The sequence below is a fragment of the Grampus griseus genome, assembly GCF_964374135.1.
Source record: "Grampus griseus genome assembly, chromosome: 8".
Lineage (NCBI taxonomy): Eukaryota > Metazoa > Chordata > Mammalia > Artiodactyla > Delphinidae > Grampus > Grampus griseus.
The window spans coordinates 15,675,779-15,699,862 of NC_139002.1; the positions used below are offsets into that span (position 1 = coordinate 15,675,779).

A 24,084-nucleotide genomic window follows, 5' to 3' on the forward strand; every position below is an offset into this window, starting at 1 on the left:
ATGTACTGTGGGTCCTTTGCAGAAAAAGTTTGGTGACCCCAGCTCTAGGGTATTCACAGCAATGACCCCTAAATACTACCTTCCAAGTAATTACAGAAAGATGGTGGTGTCTCCTTTTGTCTCTGAAAGGATTCGGATATTCAGGGTCATTTCAGAGTTGAGTGTTTTCTCATCTCTAAGATGGGAATAAAAACACGACCCACCTCCTAGGGTTGGGGGGCGGATTTCATGAAATAATTCATGTAAAGCATTAACCAGGGTGCATGGCACATAATAAGCATTCAGTAGACATTAGCTGTTTTCATTATTACTGTCACTTTTCCGAGATTCTGGGCAGAGTAGAAGACCAGAGGCAGTGGAGGACCGAGTCCTACCCTCATGTGAGAATAATACCCCCACCTCCCGGGCCCCGGCCCTGTGCTTATGCTCCTTGGCGAGCAGTCAAGAGAGGGACTGACTGATCCATGTTATGGCCGGAGAAAGCAAGACCCGGTGAGTTTGAGGGTCTCAGCTGGGCCCACCGTGCAGCAGAAACAGGGCTTCAGTCCAGGTCTCAAAGGCCCCACAGTTGTCCCTGACCCGCGTCCCACCTCCTTCACACATACACTGTTTATCAGTTCTGCTCCCCACGTACACGGGCAGTGGGCAGCTAGGGTCCCCTGGCACCTCCCCACCAGCTCTCAGAGCCGAGGCTGACTGCTTCCATGCAATTTGAATTAATCTCATGCTTCAGGTGGAGCCTGGCTAATCAGGGGAGACAAGAAGCCGAAGTGGGTGCGATCAAATTAACAACGCTAGGCCCTGGCTCTTTAAGAAGGGAAAAACAAGGCAGGCACCAGAAGGCTCCCCCAGCGCCAGCCCTTCCCCAGGGGAAGCCTGGAGCGCCTGCCAGGGCTGAGCGCAAAGAGCTTCTCCCACCCACCCCGCCCCTCCCCAGGCAACCACCCCAGATGCCAACAATGCCCCTTTGTGGCAGCTTATCTCACGCTGCCAAACAGGGCTGCGTTTCTTGTCAGGATCTTGTTAACAAGGAGCAGAGACACAAGCCTTTGGAGGGAGGGAGGGGAGTGGGCTGAGCTGGGGGGAAGGAGGGGCCCACTCACCTCAGATGGGTGCCTGTAATCCTTTTGGAAACAAAAGGAGATGAGAGCCTCTGAGCTGGGAGGTTCCCTTCTCCCAGGGCAAGGTGGTGTGCAGAGCTCTCTAGAGCCTTCAGGGCACACGCTCTCCCCTGGAAAAGCCTCTCCCAAAGGCAAGGAGGAGGACATCCAGTAAAGCATTTTAGCGTGCCAGAGAAAGCATCCTTTTTAGCAAAGAGACTCTTGGAGAGATTTCGGTTAGACTCTCAGAAGGACTTCCTGAGACAGTCAAGTCCCATCCTTAAGGTTGGTGAAGAACACCCTGACCTTGCTGCCCTTCCTCCAACCTTATCGGCCTTGAGGTTGTCCTGCCTGAGGCGGCGGAAGGACCAGAGGGATATCCACTTGAATGGGGATGGAAGAGGAGGGTCATCCAGCACTAGGGCTCTTCCCTCAGACCCTGTGAAAAGCTCCTCGACCCCCTCCCCCAGGCCACCCACCTAGAAGAGCAGAACAGCCTAACACCTTGGTGTCCGGGTTCCCAGACCAACCTGCTTCACCCCCAGTTTGGCTGCATTTCTCTTCAAAGAGGCTGGACTCTTTGCACTCCCATTCTGCTCCCCTGCCTCCTGCCCTTCTCTGACCAGTGTCACATCATGGCTAAAACCACAGATGCCCTGAATCCTGGCTCTGCTGCCTACTAGCTGTGTGGCCTTGGGCAATTTACTTCTCTAAGCCTCAGTTTCCCCATCTGTAAAGTGGGAATAAAAACAGGGTTGTTCTGAGGATTAAATGAGTTACCCATGTAAAGGAATACAGAATAGTGCCTACAAATAGTAAGCCTGCAATAATGTGAACTTCTAGGGTTATCACACACTGGTGCCCACGAACGGGGTTAAGAAGTACCCCAGGCTTCCTTTTGGAATGCAACATTCCGCACCTCTTTCCCATTTTATCAGGCCTCTCCCAACAGCTGGTGGCATTCATGTCCTTCTTCTTCCACGTCCTCCTTCCTGCACACACTGCTCTCCGCCTTTGGGTATTCGTAACTGAATCTTCCCTCCCTGGTGACTCGGGGACTGTCAGAAACACCAGCTGAGCTCCAATCATCAGGCGGAAGAGAGGGAGGGTGACAGAGACAGAGAAGGCCCGAATCACCGCCCCCCTAACTCCTGCCCCCAGCCCCAGCTGGCCCTGGACTGACCTCCTGCCCCACGGGCCCAGCCCTCCAGTTCTCAGCCTCCTGCACTGCCCCCAGGATTCCTCCACATCGTGTCATTCCCACCCAGCTTCCTACTTCTGGGACAAAGCCCAAGGTGGGAGACTAGTCCACCAGGCAGAAGGAGAAGGCTGGATGAAAGCAGAGGAAGGGGCGCCGGTGAACTGTCAGGGGACTTGGGGCTGCTGCTTCTTGCCACTCACCAGCTGTGTGACTTTAGACAAAACACTTAGCCTCTCTGAGCCTCCATTTCCTCACTGATACTCTGGGGGCTAAAAGTCCCCAGGCTACCTCCTTAACAGGAGTGAAGCTCCTGATAAAGGATGTTCTGGTGTTCTGTAAACTGCAAAGATCAGCGCACCCCAGCTTATGGGTGGGATCCCCGAGAAGAGGGAAGCTGGAGCGGTAAAGGAGGGGCCGAGTAGGTGCAGAGTTCATAATCCCCATGGCCTAGAACTCCATCCCCAATCCTGGGGGTTGGTCAGAAAGTCTGTGGATGCTCGGGGAAGGGGTGGGGGGGAGTGAGGAAGCAGAGCTGTCTTGTGGTGTTTTAAAAATCTATCAGCCTCTCAAAATTTACATTTTATCAAATTAAAATGTAAATAGCAGCTGGTCCAGGCGGGACCTGGGGGTGACAGGAGCCGGCCTGTGAGTAATTTCACAGACAGAAACCGGTTACATCGGATTCTGACAACTGTCTTGTTTCTGAAATTGATTTCCTCTCCCCTCCGCTTGCTGCCCCAGGAGGGCCCTGGAGCGAGAGGAGGGGGTGAGTCCACTGTGGAGGCTGGTGCCTTTCTCCCCTCTGTGGCTTCAGCCAGTAAAGCCCCATTGGATCCAGGAGGAGGAAATCTGGGAGTTCTGGAGGGCTATAAGGCCGTGGCTTGCAAGCCAGAGGCCCAGCGAGGCTCCTCCCTGCCCTGGAGTGAGTCTGTGGACCAGGGCAGGCTGCCCCAGGGCACTGGGGGAGCCTGCCTTCTTTCCACAAAAACATGCTAAGTCCTGAACAGGGATGCTCCTACCCTGGAGTCTCACAGTCAGAGCCAAGGACACTGCAGTATGACATGTACCATGCCAGGGACACTCGATGCCCAGAGGAGGGGTATCTGCAGTGACATGGGGTGTCAGGGAAGGGCCCTGGGAATCATCAGGAAGCTCCTTTGGGTTCGACCAGAATTTGCCCCAATTTGGCCATGTGCAGTGCCGGCGCTATACCAAGTACCGGGGTTGTAAAGCTTTGAATAAGACTGGCCCAGCTCACCCCAGGGCCTTCCAGATCCCAGGGAAGAGCCCACCCTCCCCACCTAAAGGAGCTGTGTTGGAAGGAGCTATGTATTAAGGGGCAGCTCACCCACTTGGGTCTCCTCGATGCCCTTAAGCCCAGCCCCTCCCTGCTCCCAAGTCCCCAGAGAATCTCTTACTGCACCCCTCTTTTGTAAAAAGAAATTAGGTTTCCCTGGCTGTTAATTGAATTACACTGCAGGAAAGCAGAGAAGTTGTATCTCATTAAAGCCTCCTGTGTCCTACTGGAGCACTGTGTTGCCTTTGCGGCTGCTATTAGCACTTGTCACGCAGAACTCAGCCCTGTGCATACGGTCCCCGCCCCCTCCCTGGCTCTCCTGCCTGTTCCCCTAAAGCTGCAGTCCCTGACACCTGCCCTAGGAGAGGCCGGCTGAGGCCGCCCACCATAGAGAAGCCACAGCGTTTTGCTGACAACCAAATTCCATTTCCCAACGCCAGATTCTTCGTGCATGCATGGCAGACAGACAGACAGCCAGAGGTGGCCAGCCCCTACAGTACGACAGGCTTAAAGAGGGAAAAACTGCCTTCTTACTACCGTAAGACTTACTTCTCATGGCTGTTTTGGGGGAAGGCCAGTAAGTAATGAACCAAGAGGCCAAGGCATCCAGCAGACTGCCTGCTCCATCAGGGGCATTGTGGGCACAGGAAGGCCATGGCGCTTGGTCAAGAAATACATCAGGACCCAGGCTTTGGAGCGGCGGAATAATAACAGTACCTACCCACATGACTTAATTCATGTAAAGTACTAGAATACTGCCAGCACATGGTACATGGGAAGTTCCCAGTAAAAGGTAACCATAAAAGTGTGTGTGTGTGTGTGTGTGTGTGTGTGTGTGTGCGCGCGCGCGTGCGCATCTGTGCTCCTGTGGGTGACTGCACACGAGCATCTCTCTAGGGAATTCCTGGGGTCTGCCTTCACCCAGGAAGTGCTCTGGAGCACAGCCAGGTCTCGGAGCAGTGAGGATTCAACTGTGTTTACCCCTGTGATTCAGTGAAGCAGAGTGACTTTGTGGTCCAGAGCAAGAAGCAAGAGAGAGATGGAGGGACGAGGAGAGCAGATAGGGCGGGCACCTGCTGCCCTGGGCTCCCCTCTATTAGGGGGCTGCAGCAGCCAGGAGGGCGGAGGCCCCTGGTCTGTGGGCTCAGGAGGGCACCCAGGCCCTTGGAGGCCTGGACAGGGTCTGGGGGAGGGGCACAGTGACAGAGTCCCCTGTTCTGGCATTGACAGGCAGACTGCGTAGGGCAGGAAGAAAAGAGGAAGCAGGTCCTCTGATTCTTGCCCAGGATGAGGGGCTGAAGACCGCTATACACAAGAAGAGTATGATCACAGAATCCTCCCATAACAATGAGCCGGATTCTCAGACCATCTTTCCTCTCTCCTGAGACCCGGACACCCGCAGGGGCCCAAAGACATGGAATCTTCTCTGCGCTGCCCTGGAATCTTCTCCACGCTGCCCAGGTGGTCTAGTATGGGGAGCTCCCTGCCTCCGCGGCAGCCCTTTCCCTAAACAGCCAAAACTACTGGAAAATTCCTTCTTAAGCCAAACAGGAGGTCTGCCTTCCCCCTTTTGAAGAGCTGTTGTGCCATGTCCCACCCAACTCCCTGTAAGTTACACGCTCCCAGTTTCCAGCCACTCTTCAAATGGCATGGCTTGAAGTCTGTCCATCTTCCTGGTCGCACTCCAGCTTGTCAATGTCCTCCATCAAGTAGAGAGCCCAGAACGAGACGTGATGTTTCACGAGTAATTTAGAGCTTGTCATTCTATGTTCTGAAGACCTGGGCGCTAGTTCTCCTGGCATCAGTTCACCTTCCACCATTCGTGTTAGAGCTTCATACGTTATGTATCGCCTCTCCCATCTGTCCACTTTTAAGAAGTGTTGCTGTTTATTAGTATGACTGGGGCAAATCACTTCCCGGAGTGGCCTCAGTTTCTTCATTTGTAAAACGAAGGGTCTGTGTAGATGATCTATACCTGTGCCCTTCAATAGAAACAAAATGCAAGCCTCCTATGTAACTTAAAATCTTCTAGTTGTCACATGTTCAAAAAAGAAACAGGTGAGATTCACTGTGATAGTATATTTTATGTAACCCAATATATCTAAAATATTAACATGTAATCACCATAAAATTATTAAGGAGGTACTTTACATTTTTCTTCCTGTGTTTTTGAAATCCAGTGTGTACTTTACAGTCACAGCACATCTCAGTTTGGACCGGCCACGTTTCTAGTGGCCAATAGCCGCGTGTGGCTCGTAGCGACTATGCTGAACGTTATGTGGGCTGTGCAACTCTAGGACTCTGCGATTCTGTAAAATAGATGGCAAGTAACATCTTAAGGTGTGCGTGTATTTACCTGATGCTTTTCTTGGAACAGGAGAGGAGCGTGAGACGCTTGGGGTGGGAATAGTACCCATGATGAGCCTGAGGCTCGGAGAAGTCAAGTAGCCCCTATTAAAGACCACATAGCTGGGTAGAAACACGTCCGTCTGGCCCCCAAGCTCTTCAAGCTGGGTGGGGTCCACAGAAGCAGTATCTTCTTCTTCGCAGAGGAGCTCCCCTGAACCTGCCCTGAGCCGCGGGGCTGTGAGGAGAACATCGGGTTCTGCTGCATGCTGTTTGCTGCCATAACAATGGTGAAGGGAGCCCACCCCCTGGCCCCAGGTGTGGTTAATACTCAGGGCTGAAGGACCAAGTGGGTTCTTGAGGCCCTGTGGTCTCTGGTTGCCCCTGTGTCTGTCTCTTTGAACAAACCTGATTGGGAAGACCCTGTGAGGTGGGACTGGCGTGTATGAATACACAGGTTGTGCACTGCTCAAAGTTACATAGCCTAAGGGGCAAGTAAAGTCTGGAACCCAGTCCCTGCTCCACTGGCCAAGCTGCGGCTCCCGGCACCATGTTGCATCCAGCCAGAGGGGTGCCTTTATAATTCACACACAGGCCCTGGACAGGCTGGTACAGCCCTACCTGGAGAGCAAAACAGGGATGAGCTGCCAGTTTCTCACTCCGGTGCAGAGTCTTGCGGTCCTCCTACCAAAAATGAAGACTCATCATTTCCCCTTCCTTCTTTGGACCCGTGACCTACGCTGAGGCTTGACCCTGCCCCCATCCCCCTTCACACGCGCGTGCACGCTCACGCACGTGCACACACACCCCCCTCAGCATGAACACCCCCGCCTCGTCTGTGGCTTCAGCGGCAGCCTCTTGAGAGCTAGGCCTCCGCTTCCCCAGGAAGGCCTCAGGACTCAGGCCAAGCAAGGGCGCAGGCCCCAGTCTCTGACCATTCACTTTGCGGGGAGCAGAAACAGCTCATGCGCCCCTCCCGCCACATCCGGCATTTCAATCCTCCAGGAAAAATGGAGGCTTCTGCAATGCGAGGCCCGACTTGTTGATGTAAAATCTTACTCTATATTCCACCCAGGTTTATACGAGTGAATTATGCAAATCTTTGATAGAAAAATATTCCTCCGCACATCCTTGAGAGTGTAAAACCTTAGTCAATAATTCATACTCGCATGTCTCTGACTGCAGGCTTTTTCTTCATTATAACCTGCACCTTGTTATTTGTGTTCCACGTTTTATTGTATACTGGCGTGATGCCGTGCATTATAAAATTCATCTGCTTCATTATATGATGAGCCGGGGCTGGGGACTGTGCTGAGATGCTGGTGCAGGGGCCAGAGACCAGAGCTGCCCTCAGGATCCAGTCCCACATGACAGAAGGCAGAGGAGGTGGCTGGCTGCATGGTGACTTCAGGGGATGCCAGAAACCACCCTTCATCCCCCAGACCTGTTCCAGATGTCCCCTCACCCGCTGACTGGCATCTCAGGTCACACTATTACAGCTCCATGCCTTCCTGCCTTTCTCCAAAGGCTTATTTGTCCTTAGAAGTCAGAGGACCCTGGAGAGTTTGCTGGGAAGAATGTTGTCTGAGTAGGTGTTTAAAACTGGAGGGGAGGGACTTCCCTGGTGGTCCAGTGGTTAGGACTCTGAGCTCTCACTGCAGGGGGCCCGGGTTCAATCCCTGGTCAGGGAACTAAGATCCCGCAAGCCAAGCAGGCAGCCAAAAACAAAACAAAACTGGAGGGGAGAAAAATCCTGAGGATGCTAGGAGGGAAAGAAAAGGGCATCCACAGAAGTGGAGCAGGGATGCGTTGCCCCAGAGGGGAGCCTCCGGGGTGGGGGGGTGTAAAGAGAGAGAAGACAGAGCATCCTCTTGTTGCATGGCCCAAGCAGGCCAGTGAGGGGGTGGCTGTCTACTCTGCAGACCTCAGTGTGAGCAGGGGTCCTTCCCGCAGTGCGGGGGTGGGAAATGCGGTCTGATTATTGCAGTCAGCCACAGCGCCCCCTAATGTGTGTACTCCAGCATGGCTCATGGGCACTCCTCTGGAGACGAGAGCCCTGGGGACCTGTACTCTAAGAGGCAAGGTTTCCCAGGAAAGTGGTGAGGAAATGGCAAGGACAAGGACAGTCCTCCAGCTGCATCAGATCTCTTATCTCTCTGGGATCTGCCCTGCACATCGCTGCCTCTGAGCCTTTGCTCCAGCAGTTTCCACCGCTTAGGGGACCCTTTCTCCCCATGTGTATCCTGCCACGTCAGATGGTGAGCACTTCTCCTAGCACAGTGCTTAGCAATCTTTCCTGGAACTGCTACTGTGTTGTCTGTTCTCACCACTGCAGCGAAGCTCGCTGAGATTGGGTCTGTCCTGCACACTGTTGGTTCCAGAACCCAGCATAAGGTCTGGCCCCTAGTAGGTGCTCCACCAATGCTCGTTGAATGGCTGGGTGATGCCTTCCCTGACACTCCTCCGCCAAAATTAATTTCTCCTGATACCTCCTTGAAAAACTCATCCCATTTTCCTTATTTTCATGTTGCTCGCACAGGTGCCTACCTCCCCCTCCCCTTCCCCCCCTTCCCAGGAGGCAACGACCCCGTCTCCCCCAAGCCTGGCACCATGCCGCGTAATGGCATAGGTGCTGGATGCATGTTTGTTAAGTTGATGGGGGAAAAAGGGGACAAGATGTCACTGGCCCGAGACCATCTTTCCCTCTACCCCACCCTCCTCCTGCTGCCGCCCATGGTGCTAAGGCCTGGAGGAGGGTCGGGATTGAGATGCCTCTTGTGAGGGCAGTGGGCGGGCTCTCCTGACGGCCAGCCAGGGCCTTGGTTGTTTCATGACGATTTTCTCAGGTCATTGGTTGGGGGACGGGGGATGGGGGAACCTGTTAGTGGGCTTGAAGGTCCTTAACTACGGTGCTGCTAGCCAGGGTTTTCTGTTGCATTTTGTTTGGAAGAACAGGAGAGTTTCTCAGCTGTCTGGGAGGGGCCTGCTGCCTAGAAGCAGGGGGTAAGCCAGCTGACCGCTGTGGAGAGAGCTCGAGCCATGGACACAAAGCAGAGGCACCAGGCGTGTAACCCAGGGTCCACAGGCCTCCCCACCAAAGGCGCACGGATCCAATTCAAGGGCTCCGTGAATTGGGGCTGGGGTAAAATGGCATATTTTTTTTCACTAACTTCTTTTTTCACTAACTCAACTGAAATTTTGTACTTCTTCCATTTTGAACGTAAGCAACAAGCCACAGCAGTAGCAGCACCTGTGACTGTGACCAATAGGTATTTTCATATCACAGCCCTGGCAGATACCCCAAAATATCATTTGTGCTCATCACTGTTACAAAATCGTTCGAATACAATCCAGCACTAGATCTTATTTCATAAAGAGGATACAGAACATATGTGATATACTGTATCAAAAGTTTGCTTTTGAATGTTCATATTGGTATAACCATACTTCAGCATATCTGGTTTCCTTTGTCATTTTATGTATGTTACGCATTTTAAAAGATTCTGAAAAGGGGTCCATGGAATATCAGAACCCCTGGTGAAGAGAGAGGCTGCCCCAGTCGTGGGTGGGCTGGGGAGAAAGGGACAGGCAGTGGGCTTTTCTGTACCCTCCCCCAACCATTACTAAACCCTCTCGCTGGGCATGAGGTGCTCTGTGGGGAGGGGCAGCGGGGGGCGGGGCCTCGGCGCTGGGCATGTGCTCTCCCCGGGCTGGCCTCCCTCGCCCTCACTGGGACCTCCTGGGCCTCCTCCCCTCCCCAGTCCCAGCCATGATCACCTCCCACCCCAACACCACCATCGCCATCAAGGGCCACGCGAAGGAGCTCAACTGCACGGCGCGGGGAGAGCGGCCCATCATCATCCGCTGGGAGAAGGGGGACACGGTCATCGACCCCGACCGCGTCATGCGGTATGCCATCGCCACCAAGGACAACGGCGACGAAGTGGTCTCCACGCTGAAGGTGAGCACCCACGCCCCAGTCTCAGAAAGTGGGGAGCCCACAGCTATTGCATCTGTATCCAAAGGAGGTGAATGGGGAGTCTGGGAGCCCCTCCTCCACCCCAAAAACTACCTCTCCCTTTCCCTCCTTCATCCACCAACCTCTGCCTTAGAACCTCACTCTATCCCCTTTCTGACAACTCCTCACCTTTAAATGTGTGGAATCCCCAGCCCCTCCTTCCCTCCCCCCAGGATGCCCTCAGCCCTCTCCCTCCCTCCTGGACCCTCTCAGCCCCTCCCTCTATCCTGGGTCCCCCCCCCTCAGCCCCTCCCTCTTTTGGAACTCCTCAGCTGGCCTCCCTGCAGGGACTCTTCCACACTTCCATCCTTTGAACTTTCTGGAAAGAGGAGCCCTTGACAAACCCCTGGGGGATCCTCTCCCAGAAGAAGGTGACCTTGCTGATCCCTGGCTAGATGGGCCCCCTTCAGCAGACCAGCTCTAAAAGACTCTCCCCATTCCTCCCTCTCTCCCTGCCGCTGCCCTCTGCCCCTGCTGGCTGCCTCCCAGCTCAAGCCTGCTGACCGTGGGGACTCTGTGTTCTTCAGCTGCCATGCCATCAACTCGTACGGGGAGGACCGGGGCTTGATCCAACTCACGGTGCAAGGTACCTCACCTGCCCCACGCCCCCAGCCCCTGCCTCTGGGACCCCGGCGCTCACTGCCAACTCCCCTCAAGAGCAGGGACACTGCCCACATCTAGCGGAGGCTGACCAGAAACAGCTCTGAGGCAAAGCTCCATCCACCCTCCTTCCTGCCCAGAGTGGGGTGATAGGGTCTTTCCAGGCACACTGCATACAGCGAGGTTTGCAATGGCTGCGGCCCATGTGGAGCTTAGCTGCTCCCAGAAGTGGAGGGCCTGGATTTGTGGGTGCAGACCCTGCAGGAGGTATGGGAAGGGAAAGTCAGGCTGGGAAAAGTTGGGAGCTCTGCATGGGGGAAAGTAGGAAAGGGGCTAAGGAAGAGAGGGGAGCAGAGCAGGAACCGAGCAGGCCCCCCTCTGCCTCTGAGCCCTGCTGCCGGGCACCCTTCACCCCCTCCTGCCTTGCCTGAACTCCAGGGCTCAGGGCCCTTGGGTGGATCACAGGTGACACGGATCCTCCAGGGCAGATCCCTGGTCCTCTGTAGGGGTCGGCAGGAGGCCAAGCTCTCTGCTGCCATCCTCACTTCTGCCCCCTTCCCCTGCCACCCCCCAGAACCCCCCGACCCCCCAGAGCTGGAGATCCGGGAGGTGAAGGCCCGGAGCATGAACCTGCGCTGGACCCAGCGATTTGACGGGAACAGCATCATCACGGGCTTTGACATTGAATACAAGAACAAATCAGGTGGGTGACGGCTGGGCCTGCTGTGACCCCTTGCACCATGTGCCGGGACGGTGCCCCTCTGTGGGACAGCCCCTGGGTGTCAGGGCTGCCCATCTAAGGCAGACACACAAGCCCCTGTGTCTTCCAAAGGGAGGAACACTGGTCACTGGTTAGGAACCCTGGGGGCAAACAGGGGGACCCTCAGTTGATGGGGAGGGGGTGTCAGCCCCTTTTTCCCAGGACTGTCCCTGGGCAGGTCCATAGGGTGGTTTGATTTAAAGCAACTTAAAGGCCCTGAGCCAGGGGGCTATGGGCTGTATCTGTGGGGGCAGAGACAGCACAGTTTCACTGGGTCATCTAGGCACTCCTAGTTTGGGATGATGGGGTGTACTTGGGAGTCAGAGAGTTGGTCCTTGCCAAGAATGAGTCACTGGGGGATGGGAGTCCCTGGAAAAGCATAGATCTAAGTTTCCTCCTCCAAGAAGCCCTCCCAGATCCCTCCCTTGGGACCCTAGCTAGCTCCTGAGGCTGCCCGCCACTGTGAAGCCATGTAGAGCAGAGTGAACAATGGGCCCCTAGGTCTCTGGGGAAACAAGGGACCCACAGTCATGTGGCAAGAATGGCAAGGAGGGGACAAAAGGCCAAGCCAAAAAAGAGCAATCATGTTTGTATCTGTGTGACTCTCTCTAGAAGGTACAGCAACAGGGGGCTGCCCCCTCACTCCCAACACAGGAGTGAGAGAACAAGAAGCATGCTCCCCTCTTGGGTTCTTTCATACCTTCGGAATTCAAGACCATAAGCCCAGAAACGCTTTTCAAAATAATCTTAAAATAAAACACAGAAAGAGAGTCTGGAAAACTCAAGCCGCCCCAGCCTGCTTCTCCCACCAACTCCAACTCATCTTCCAGGTCTTAGCGTAGATCCAAGGTTTTGTTTCCTCAGAAGCTTTCCAGACCCTTCCTCTCTTCCTTAGCATAGCACATGGTCATTGCAGCTGGCTGTCCACTCCCCTAGGGTGACAGCCCCTGGCATGGCGTCCACAGCAAATCTCTGAGCTGTATTCGCCTCTTGGGAAGCCACCGTGTCCGGGGCACTGGGTTCGTCATCCTTGATACAGGTTTCGGCAAGGAGGGGCCCTGCCCTCAGAAGCCTACAGTTCAGTTGGGGAGAAAAGTCAGCTCACAGCCAGCGCCCCTGGGAGGTCGCTCTCAGTGCAGGAGGCGGGCCGTAGAGAGGAGGAGGGGCTGTGCCCACAGGGGTCGTCAGGGAAGCATCTCTCCGGTCCCTGTAGACGCTCCACTGAGCTGGGAGAAGATGGAACGCTAACAGGCCTAGATTCAGGGAGATGGGAACGGCCAAGCCCCAGCAAGATGCAGTGCTCTCCAGGGAGCAGCACGTCTAGCAGAGGGTTCACAGACCCAGTTCCTGGTCAACAAGACTAAAATGTGCTCTGGGCTCCGGGTTGGGGGAGCGGGGGCGGCTCTGGGCTGAGCTTTGACCTCCTTGGGGAAGGTCATTGAGAGCTACTAGCAATGCCTGAGGTCCCAGAGAGAGACTTGGCATGGCACCTTGAAAAGGGTCATCAGGTGTCAACAGGAAGGGAAGGCGTCCAGAAGCTGAGTGAGCAGGCTGCCGCAGCCCTGCATCTGGGACAGGTGATGAGCAGCGGCAGGGCCTCAGTGGAGGCAGAGGCCGCGGGGAGGAGAGGAAGCCCACTGTGTTCATCTCACACCTCGAGGCTTCCCGAGTCTGGGCACAAGCTCCCCAGGAGCCAGAAAGATGGGCCAGCATCTCCCTGCCTGGATGATGTGGCCTGTTGGGGGCGGGGTGTGGATGCCTGGGCTGTCACTCGGGCCTCTCCCCTATTGCTCCTTTTGACTGCCCCCCTGCCCTCCTCCCCCATGCTGCCCCGTTGCCCACCCGGCCCCCTCCACTGGCCACCCTCCAATGTGTGGAAACCTTTCCTGGGGCAATGCTCAGCAGGGCGAAGCTGAGAACATCACACATCTGGAGAGCGGTGCAGAAGGAGAGGTGGGCAGGGAAGATGCTATTTTCAGAGCTCATCCACATCTTCCCCCCACCCCCTCTGGCTCTCCTGAAAGATGAGGAATGGCCATACCCCACCCCAGAGCCAGGATGGATGGCAAGGTAGAGAGGTGGGTAATGAAAACTCAACCTCAGACTCTCCCATCCACAAGGGCTTTGCACCTGTAAAAAAAAAAAAAAAAAAAAAAAAGCAAAATAAATCACAGGATCGAGAGCACAGAGAAGCTGGCTGGTCCTTTCTCCTGTCTTTAGGTAGGACTACTCCAGGCCACCCCACTCAGACGGGCATCTATCCTGGCACTTAGGAAAAGGAATCCCGTGGGAACTGCAGTGAATTACCATATTGGAGTCAGGCAGAGGCTGTGAGCATAGCACAGCTTCCTTGTCTGTGAGGGGGAAACAGTAATGCCTACCTTGTGGGATTGCTTTGAGGAATAAAGAGAAAGCATCTAGCATGGGGCTGTAGTCAACCTTTAAAAGATGTAAGTTCCTCTCTTTCTTCTAACTCAGATACTTCATGCGGCAATTTATAGTCCTATGGGACTTGCAGGCTGAAATATGTGTCTGTCAGTCAGCAACATGTACTGAGTGCCAATAATAATCTTGCAGAATCATGCACCCGCCATGTGGTAGGGAAAGAGAAAGAACAAGGAGACAGAGTGTTGCCCTTGGAGCTTACAATGCAGTTGGAGTGAGAATAAACACTGTGTACACACGCTCGCATGCACATACATACACACACACACACACGAAGGCACTTCCAGGACCATTACAAAGCATTATCCAATCACGTGTAATACACCACAAACTGAATTACATGAGAACTGTAAAAGGTATCCTAGGGAACGGATGGATGACCCAAAGGAGGGAGGGGCATGTGTGTGTGTGTGTGTGTGTGTGTGTAAGTAGATCTTCTGCCTGCAGGTGGAATAGTAGAACAAGAACAATTCTCAAAGCAGAAGACTTGGGTTGACCAAGTGTCAGGGCTGTATGATGTTTAGCAAGCAACTTAAGGTCTTTGGGCATCTCTACCTATCAGTGGAGACAATAACACGTAATCCAAGGTGGCTGTAGGGATTACGTGAATGTGATGGCTTATGTGCATGTGCCTAGCACGGAGCCTGACACAGAATAACCCTCTATGGGTCCCCATCCTGTGCCCCAGTCTCCCTTCCCCTCTTCCTCTTGCCCCAGACCACACCCATCCTGGACCATCTGCTCCTGACCCCCTTCTGTGTTACAACTGTGCCTTTGCCAGGTTTTCTGCCATGTTGCTCATCATGCTAATTTTCCAAGGGAAATTACCAAGTCTGCCCTTTCTAAGCCATCCCGCTCACACTGACTTCTCCTGGCCCCAGGCAGCAGAGTAATAATACATGAATGCTGAATGATAAATAGCACCGTCCACACAAATTTATCAGATGGCGCCGTGCAGATTTAAAAATGCAGACACCACATTTCACCCCTGTTTTCCAAGCAAGGAGCAGGGATGGGTTCTTTGAGGACGGCCCTCCAAGCCCAGAAGGCAGCCTCGTGGTGCGCGCCGTCAGCCACCATGGGGTAAGCCAGCCCGGTGTGGCGTGGTGTTCTGTGTGAGCTGGAGTGGGGCTGTGAGAGGGTCTGGTGTTGGGATGTGGTGAGTGGTGGTGGTGACCCAGGAAACCTTTTCTCGGTGCTGCGGAGATTGCCATGGTGGGCTCAGAGCTGTGATGCAAGGAGGAAATCAGAGATGCAGAATGGATTTGTTTCCCAAGCACAGGCAGCTAAATGCTCCAGACGTGACTTTCGTCCAAACTGCTCCCCCTTCTACAGTGAATGTGTCCCCTGAAACACCAAAGGCCCCAGGTCCCCTCCCAGCAAGCAGCCCACAGAGTGGAAGGCACTGACATCTCCCCAGCCACTTCCTTATTTTTTAAGAAGAATATTTTGCATCATAAACCCTTTGATGAAGAAAGGGAGAGAGAGCCCTTAATGAAATATGTTAATCTGGGTAAGCCAGGCTTATATGAAAGGGAATATTAAAAGAGACAATGTTCACCAAAGCCAGCTCAGTACTCTGAGAGCTGAAAAGGAAAGGGAAGAAAATAGGGCCCCTGATTTCAGCTATTCAGGTCAGAGAGATGGCAGTGATCAAGTATGGAAAATCAGCTAGAGACCTCCAGATTTGACTCATGCGTTAGCCTGCAGGCGCTATGGGGAGAGAGCCATTTTGTGGCAACATCAAAGATGATTTGGGAACACAAGGGCAAATCCACCTGGAAATGACTGGCAAAAGCAGAACAAAAAGAGGCCACTCTCTGGGGCATTCCCCCCCCCCAACCTTCCTGTGACTGACAGTTGAAGGAGGCAAGGGAGGGAAAGGCAAAGGGTATTTCTTGTGACTACAAAATGCAGAGGAACTGCAAGTCCAAAGTCCAGGACAACGAAGTGGCTCTGATCTAAAACCAACAGTGGGTTTTAAGTGCCCAAGGCGTGCCAAGTGGGCAAGATGGGCAAAGTTTTAGACATGGTTCCTGCCTTCAGGGAGCTTATCTGTGTGTAGATGGAAATAGAAGCCACTGGTGGGAAAAGTGTATGGAGTGAGAGGAGAGCCTAGGATGGAGCCTTGAGGAACTCGAACCGTTAATGGTAAGGTAAAAAAGATGCACCTGCAAAGTGAAGAGATGACCCAAGAGAATAGGAAAAGCTAGAGAGTGTTTTAATAGGAAACCCAAGAGAAAAGTGTTTCGGGAAGGGAGAGGTCTAAGCGTTGAACACACCTGAAAGGCCAAGTGAGAAATCGGCCTTGATGACGTGAGCATCACCTATACAGTGGAGATATGGTGCTGATGTCATTGGAAGGAGGGAAGAGTAAATCGTGTCCGTCACTGCACCTGGCACATCACAGGTGCTTGATAAATATTAGCACCTCTTTTCTTTAGCCCCTCTGTTTTCAGACACATCATATGGTCTCCTTCCTCCGCCGCACTCATCAAAAATGAATGCACTGACTCGTGATCACTCTCCCTCTCCTATAAACGCAGGCAAATCATATATGATGTGTGAGCTGGCACCAGCTCCCAGAATGCCGCAGAGAGAAGTGAACACCTGCCTCCGCACGCTAGCCCATTTCCTCCCAAACCAAAGCAGTACCCACCGCAGTAGGAGCCTGCATATTTGCAATTCTGGCTTAACCTGCCAGCCAGAGTGACTCTTGGGCAGTTGGGGTGTTTTAAATGACAAGGAGAAAATACTGTTTTTCTGAGCATCCACTGTCTGCCATTTGTGACTTTGGCTCATGAAACCAAAGAATTAAATGCAAAACTGCAGATGGGGAGCTGGGCCAGTGCCCTTCACAGATGCCAAGCCTGTGTAGCTAAAAGTGGTGTTTTGAAAAACGTCAAGACCTCAATTAACCAGAACCTGGGGGGATGGGATAGTCTTTTCGAGTGAACCAATTCTCCTAATTTACCAGGCATTAGCTTAAAAAAAGTCTTCCTAAAATTTGTTCTAGAATGTGCTAGCCTCCCTCCCTGATTTACGGGTCAAACTGTAGTGAATACAGTTTAATCTTGTCTACTGAGAATTTTCAGGATCCTCTACTGTGGATTTAAAAGACATGGAAAATTAGACTGAATAGTCACATCAGGACGCACCCTGGGACGATTTTTAAGCCCCACTATCAGCTAGTTTCCTTGTGCTTTGCCTTTTTGTTTCTTTTCAAAGCAAAGTGCCAATAACATAATCTGGTTATGAATTCTGCGTGTGGAAGGTCCTAGGCTGAGGCATTGCTGTGACTGCAACCCCTTGCATGTCTGTCTGGGATCCCCTGGTAGGTGCACAGCACAAATATATTGAATGAATGACTGGATTCCTCTGGAGGTGCAGAGTGTTTACTGTCACAGTGTCCCTGAGTGGTATTTATCTGGTATTTTTCACATTCTACAGTTTTGCTAAACATTAGCCCTGGAATGGGCTGTCAGTCCCCCTGGATGAATCGGGAACATGCTCATCCCTTTGTTGGCTTCTGACTGTAAAGACTCAGAGACCATTCTCTTGCTGGTGAGAGAGAGGGTAGGGTTTGCCTAGGGACTCTGGCACATGGTTTGTCCCCCCTGACAGCCCAAGAAACAGTCAAGACCACCACCACACAAATGCACAGGGAAAGGCAATCCAGAAGCACACATAGGAGGAGAAAGAGGTATAAGACTTGGCTTCCCCCTTTGCACTGGGATCATGTGTTGAGGGGGTGTCTCACAGTTATAACAGGTCTCTGATGTGGTCTGAGAAACCAGGAGCAAGGGCACTGGCCAATCAGACCCTCAGGAATAGCAAGCAAATGGTGATCTTGGAAGGGACCATAGGAGACATCTGACCCCCATCTGAGGTTTGAGTTCACCAGGCGGCCCAGGGAAGAGAAGAGTTAAGCTCCCTGAGTTTCCAAGCAGTGCATTTGCTGCTCCCATCCTCAGGCATCCCTTGGCCACTTGAGCTTAATGGAACAGAACCCTTTGGTCCTCTGTGAAGTTGTGAAGGCTCTCTTGCTTCAGTCTCTGTGAACTAGACCTCTTCTGGGCATCTAAGTTGACGTTGGGATGTGCTGCTGCTTGAGGCTGGAGAGGGGTCCTGGAGTTTGCCTGGCTGTGGTTAGAAATGGGTGTCCTCTGTCCAGATTCCTGGGACTTCAAGCAGTCCACACGCAACATCTCCCCGACCATCAACCAGGCCAACATCGTGGACTTGCACCCGGCATCCGTGTACAGCATCCGCATGTATTCCTTCAACAAGATTGGCCGCAGCGAGCCGAGCAAGGAGCTCACCATCAGCACTGAGGAGGCCGGTGAGCATCTCGCCCAGCCACCCCTGCGCCTGGGCTCGGGACATCCGGGGCCACACCCACCCTGTCCACTGGCAGTGGGCTTGCAGTTAGAAGAGGAGAAGGGGGAGATTCCGAGGTGTTTGTGTCTGCCTCTGAATCACTGGAGATTCTTCCGTCTGACCTTTTCCAGATGGGGTTCTCGATGCAATGCTTTCGGGAGCTGTCCATGGTCCTGCCCCCACTCACCTGGCCGCAGCCTGTCTGGAAAGGACAGATATGCTAGATCTGCAAAGGATGGGGGTGCTAGTGCCCTGGATTATCTCCTGTGATTTTTGTCATGAAGTTTTCCTGAAAGTTTAAACAAGATTTTCCTTGCTGTATTTTCTCTTACCTGTCATTGCAAAAGATAAATTAATACAAAAAAGTACATATAACATACATGTTCAGTTTTACAAATAACCATAAAGAAAAACTAGTATAACCAACACTCGTTACCACTTACCAGAGGTCCTCCATATGCCCTTTCTCAATTATAACCTCTCCCCCTGAAGTAACCAGTATCCCAACTTCCTTTCTTTCCTTTTTTGTACTGTCACCACAATGCATGTACACATAACCCATGCAGTTCAGTTTTGCCTGTTTTCTAATAGAATATATGCATGACATCATACTTCATATATTCTCTCTGTCTTCCTTGTTTTGATCAATATTCTTTTTGTGAGCTTCATGTCATCAGTACAGCTGTATCATTTGTGTATTTTCATTCCCCCCCCCCAAGGGATATAAGCAGTCGTAGAATTACAGTCATCAGATGGACAAACTTCTACCTTTAACCAAAAAAATGCCAAAATGTTTTCCAAAGTTTTGTACCAACTTGCTCTCACATGATCAGTGTACAAGAGCTCCTGCCACTTCATATCTTTGTCTGAACTTTGTACTATCAAACTTTTAAAAAATACTTGCCAGCCTGCTGGATGTGTAGCAGTATTTCATAGTCATTGTTTGCTACATTTTCAGCAAGTTATGGAGAATGAGGGGGAAATATAAACCCTATGATCATTTCAGAAGGACTCAAACAAAGGTTCTCTGCTTCTGTAGATGAGCTTTTCCTTTCTCCCCAGCAGTCCTCCAGCTCAAGCATGGGAGTAAGAACATAGGACTCTTTTCTTCCAAGACTTGACTCATAATGTTATTTCTCCCCACCACCCCCCAGCTCCTGATGGGCCCCCCATGGATGTAACCTTGCAGCCAGTGACCTCACAGAGCATCCAGGTGACCTGGAAGGTAAGTAAATTCAAAGACAATTTCCTCTGAAATACCTCCTTTCTTCCCCTCTCAATCTACAAATGAAACCCCAACAGACTAGCTAGTCTCTGGTCTCTTACAGTGCCCAACCCTGTTTATTGCTAAATCCATGAGGTTGGAGGGGTGGAAAGAGAGGAGGATAAAGAGGCTGGTTCCCTCACCAATCCCCGCTCCCTTCTCCACCCTGACTGTCTTATGGACGCCCATGCCTAGGGTGGGATGAAGAATTTGTCAGTGCCAAGGAGGGAAGATGGTTCTTCCACCATGCTGGTCTGTCCTACACACCCCACATGTTGTAATAAGTCTGGAGTTAGAATTGATTATGTGTAAATTTCAAAGGGGCCCTGTGGATTATGGGAGATGAAACGACAGAGTCTCACCCTCATCTTGGCCCTGTGACTAGAGCTGGGAGGTAGGGTGAAGCCACCCCCTATATTCTCATGGTAAAGCGTTGAACAGGGAGCTTGGTCTTTTCAGGTCTTGATTTCCTCCTCTATAAAATCAGGATTAAAAAATGACTGCCCTCCCCAGCTCTGGGGGAGGGGATCTGCAGAGAAAACAAACCAGTAGGTGCTGCAGCCGTTTCTAAGAGGAAGAAACTTGTAAATCTAGAGGGTATCTGAAGACTGTCACTGAGGGGAAATCTTCGAGGCAATTCCACAGCTGGGCAGGGAAACAGATCAGAATAACCTTGAGCAGGACCAAGAAATGCTTTCCTGGGTAACTCTGGCCTCACTGCTACATCCCTGCCATGGGCACAGAAGGGCTGCCCATCCTTGATGTCTTCCTGTTGCACCGCATTTTCCAGTGTTTGAGTATTTTCTTGCACTAATTTATCTGACCCTCTATAACTGTGGAGTGGACAGAAGAGGTATTTTTATCCCCATCCATCAGAGGAGGCCACGGTATAGAGATGCAAGGTGACTTCCATGGTCATTCAAGTTGTGACAGGTGCAGAACTTCAGTGCACAGAGTCTGGAGCCCCTGCCCAGTCTCCCCACCAGAGCCCAGCGCATGGAGGTCATGAACAGAGAGTTTTCTGAGTCCCATCCATGTCCTTCTTCTTGGATCTCTCCCATCTCAACAGTGGGGCTTGGGTGGGGGGGCTGCCTCATCTACATCTGGGATTAAAGTCCAAGGTCGTTTTCTGACTTGAACTCCTGGTGGGAAAATTCAGGTGCTTTAGTCCTCCTTCTGGGCCCTTCAAAAAGGTAGACTCAAGAATAGGAGATTCAGAAGGGCCTAGTAATATTTTTCCTAAAAAGACTACATGCCTGGGCTTGTACACACACACGGGCATACACATACACACACACACACACACACACAAGGCAGCAGAGCCTGGTTCCTTCTCTCCCCAGAGAAATGACCAGGATAAAGGTGGGACAGAGGCTGGGCAGTTGGTCCTCGCCCTCCTAGCAGATAACTCCAGAGCCATGGTTCCCTCCAGGTTCAGATCTGGGTGCCAGGGCTTCTCTCAGAAACTGGGGATGAAGCCTGGAGTCTGGTCCCCAAGTCTTGTCTGCATCCTGACTCTGCACCCATTTCCTAAGAATATTCCAAGGAAGCCTGGAGGTGGGGCAGGGCTGAATAAGTATGTAAACCACTGAGACATTTGGCTACAAAGCTCCGACCTGGAGGTTGATAAAAATTTAGAATCAGATTTATTTCTCCAAAGTCTCATAATGAAAAATAAAATTGATTAGAAAGTTAGAACTTCAGAATGAACGAGCCCGTCAATAAATTTGGGGCTGACTTCTCAGAGGATTTTTTTTTTTTAACACCAAGAAACAGATTAATGAAAAATACAGATTCACTTGAAAGATAAGTCACTTCATTTCAAGACTCTTTCCACGAGATGGATCACCACTGCTTTATGACATAAATTTGCAATCAGCCCTATTGATTTCTTAATGCTTCAGAGAAATATTGTTAAGATTGATTTAAATCCTGAGTGTGCCTGTTTGGGGGGAGGTGGGGCAGTATGGGGAGAGGGAAGAGAGAGGGAGGGAGGGAAGAAGGGAGAGAGGGAACATGTGTCAAGATTTATAACAATATGTGAATATCTATATGTATGTAGCAGGGTATGCCTGGATGCCTATCCAAGGCCTCTGCCAGTATATTTTGATGTGAATGGAGGTGACGTGGTACTGTGTATATCACACATATACAGGTGTATATCATGGTGTAGGCGGCTCTGCGTATGTAGGCATATGTGTCATTGTGTACTGATGTATATATCAGTGTGTTTCGATACGGACGTGGGTATGTAATAGGAGAGTATATGTCAGTGCGAAAACAAGGACACCTTGCAGATATATTTGTGTCTATAATAGATGTCTGTCTGAATGTGTGAGTGTATAGATACGAACCCAAATTCAGAAATTTGCCCCCTTGCAAACTAGCAAACAGGACTGCCCAAGTACAGAGAGAAACGTTATTCAGGCATTAACAAAAAGTCAAGTGAATTAAATACACGCACACCTAGTTAATGAGTTCAAAACAATTATGTTAAATTAAAAACTTCATTTTATTGCATTAACAGTGAGCTTAAAAATGCAGTTCATTTTAAACATTCATTGAATTTTAAAAAACGGGCTGTTTTACTAACTTAATTGTTGTACTATTAAGTACTATTAATAATATTAAGTACTATTAAATAATAATATTAAGTACTATTAAATAGTAGTACTATTAAAATAATTATTATTATTTAAAATAATTAAAATAATATTGTACTATTTTTTAGTACAATAAAACGTGGGCCTTTAAATTAACTGCATTGTCTTTAAAGCCCTGATTCAAGCTGTTTTTGTATGCCCTGGGGTGTGTGCTCTCTCTCAGTATATAGACGGGCAGACCCCACATTAAAAGAGCCAGTTTCTATTAGTGGGTCTAAATGTTTCTGGCCACGGGTAGGTGTGGACTGGGATGTTTGCTTTGATGGGTCTGGATGTGAAGGGATATTGGGATCCAGCATGTGTGTGTGTGTGTGTGAGATCGTGTATGAGAATGTCTGTGTTGGTGAGTGTTTACCTGTTGATGCGTTCTCTCTCAGAACACCTGTGTGTATGGCTAGTTGGGTATCAAGGTTCAAGCTGGGGGTGACCGTATGTTTTCCACCCTCCAGGCTGATGCCAGTGGAGTTTTCTCCCTTTGCCTGGCCAGCTGGGATCAGCCCTTCATTCCAGCTGGCCCAGGCAGAGCTCCGAAGTGCCCCCTTGTCACCGGCCTGTCCTCGCCCATCTCTGTCCCTCCATCCAGGAGCTGGCTTCAGGCCTCAGCTCTCAACACTCCCCAGCCATTGGCCAGGATGTCAAGGGCAAACCAGCTCCAACAGGAGCTGGGCCTACACCAGAGTCAAGGACTCTTTTTTTTTTTAACTTGTGGTAAAATATACATACCATTGTATTTACATAAAACTGAACATTTTAACCATGTTCATGTGTTAGAAGTCAGTGGCGTTAAGTACATTTACGGTGTTGAGCAACTGTCACCACTGTCCATCTCCAGAACTTTTTCATGATCCCAAACAGAAACTCTGTGCCCATTAGACGTTAACTCCCCACCCAGCCATCCTCAGCCCCTAGTAACCTCTATTCTACTTTCTGTGTCTCTAAATTTGCGTGTTCTAGGTACCTCAGAGAAGCATCATACGATATTTGTCCTTTTGTGTCTGGCTTATTTCACTTAACGTATTTTCAAGGTTCATCTATGCTGTAGCATATATCAGAATTGCGTTCCTTTTTAAGGCTGAATAATTCCATTGCATGTATAGACCACATTCTGTTTATCCATTCATTGATCTGTGCACACTTGGGTTGCTTCCACCTTTTGGCTGTTGTAAAGAATGCAGCTATGCATATGGGTGTGGAAATACCTCTTCAAATCCCTGCTTTCAATTCTTCTGTGTATATACTCAGAAGTGGAATTGCTGGATCTTAGGGTAATTCTATGTTTAACTTTTCGAGGAACTGCCAAACCGCTTTCCACAGCGGCTGCACCATTTTACATTCCCACCAGCAACGCCCAGGGGTTCCAGTTTCTCCACATCCTCACCAACAGTTGTGATTTTTCATTTTTTAATAATAGCCATTCTAGTGGGTGTGAAGTGGTATCTTGGGACTCTCTCTCTCTTTTTTTTTTTTGCAGTACGCGGGCCTCTCACTGTTGTGGCCTCTCCCATTGCTGAGCACAGGCTCTGGACGCACAGGCTCAGCGGCCATGGCTCATGGGCTTAGCCGCTCCGCGGCATGTGGGATCTTCCCGGACCGGGGCACGAACCCGTGTCCCCCGCATCAGCAGGCGGACTCTCAACCACTGCGCCACCAGGGAAGCCCGGGACTCTCTCTTTTTATTCAAACTAATTACCTACCTCCCTCTCCATCGGGTTACGTTCTGTCTGCTGTTGCATTTCTCCCGGGCCCCTGAGCCCATGCCAAATGATATCCCTATTCATTCATTCATTCACCCATTCATTTATTCAATAAATATGTATTGAAGGCCTGTTACATGCCAGGCACCATTCTAGACTCTGAGAACAAAATAGGCAACACTCCTCATCCCCACGGCACTTACATCCCAATGGGGACAGATAGTCAAAGACATAAGTAAACTATATGGAACGTCAGATGACACTACTGCCATGCAGAAAAATAAAACCAGGAAGAAAGGTAAGGAGCACTAAACGG

At 51.1% G+C, this 24,084-nt stretch overlaps 1 protein-coding gene across 1 annotated transcript in view; it reads left to right on the forward strand.

Moving 5' to 3' along the window:
- DSCAML1 (DS cell adhesion molecule like 1) overlaps positions 1-24,084 on the forward strand; it is a gene marked incomplete at both ends in the record, with an annotated part of 342,843 nt that overhangs the window by 282,962 nt on the left and 35,797 nt on the right. Inside the window, 5 exons of the mRNA XM_082661172.1 lie at positions 9,706-9,905; positions 10,452-10,548; positions 11,137-11,265; positions 17,942-18,109; positions 19,302-19,372. Of these exons, the coding sequence (XP_082517298.1) occupies positions 9,706-9,905; positions 10,452-10,548; positions 11,137-11,265; positions 17,942-18,109; positions 19,302-19,372 (665 nt within the window). The remainder of the gene's footprint in view (positions 1-9,705; positions 9,906-10,451; positions 10,549-11,136; positions 11,266-17,941; positions 18,110-19,301; positions 19,373-24,084) is intronic.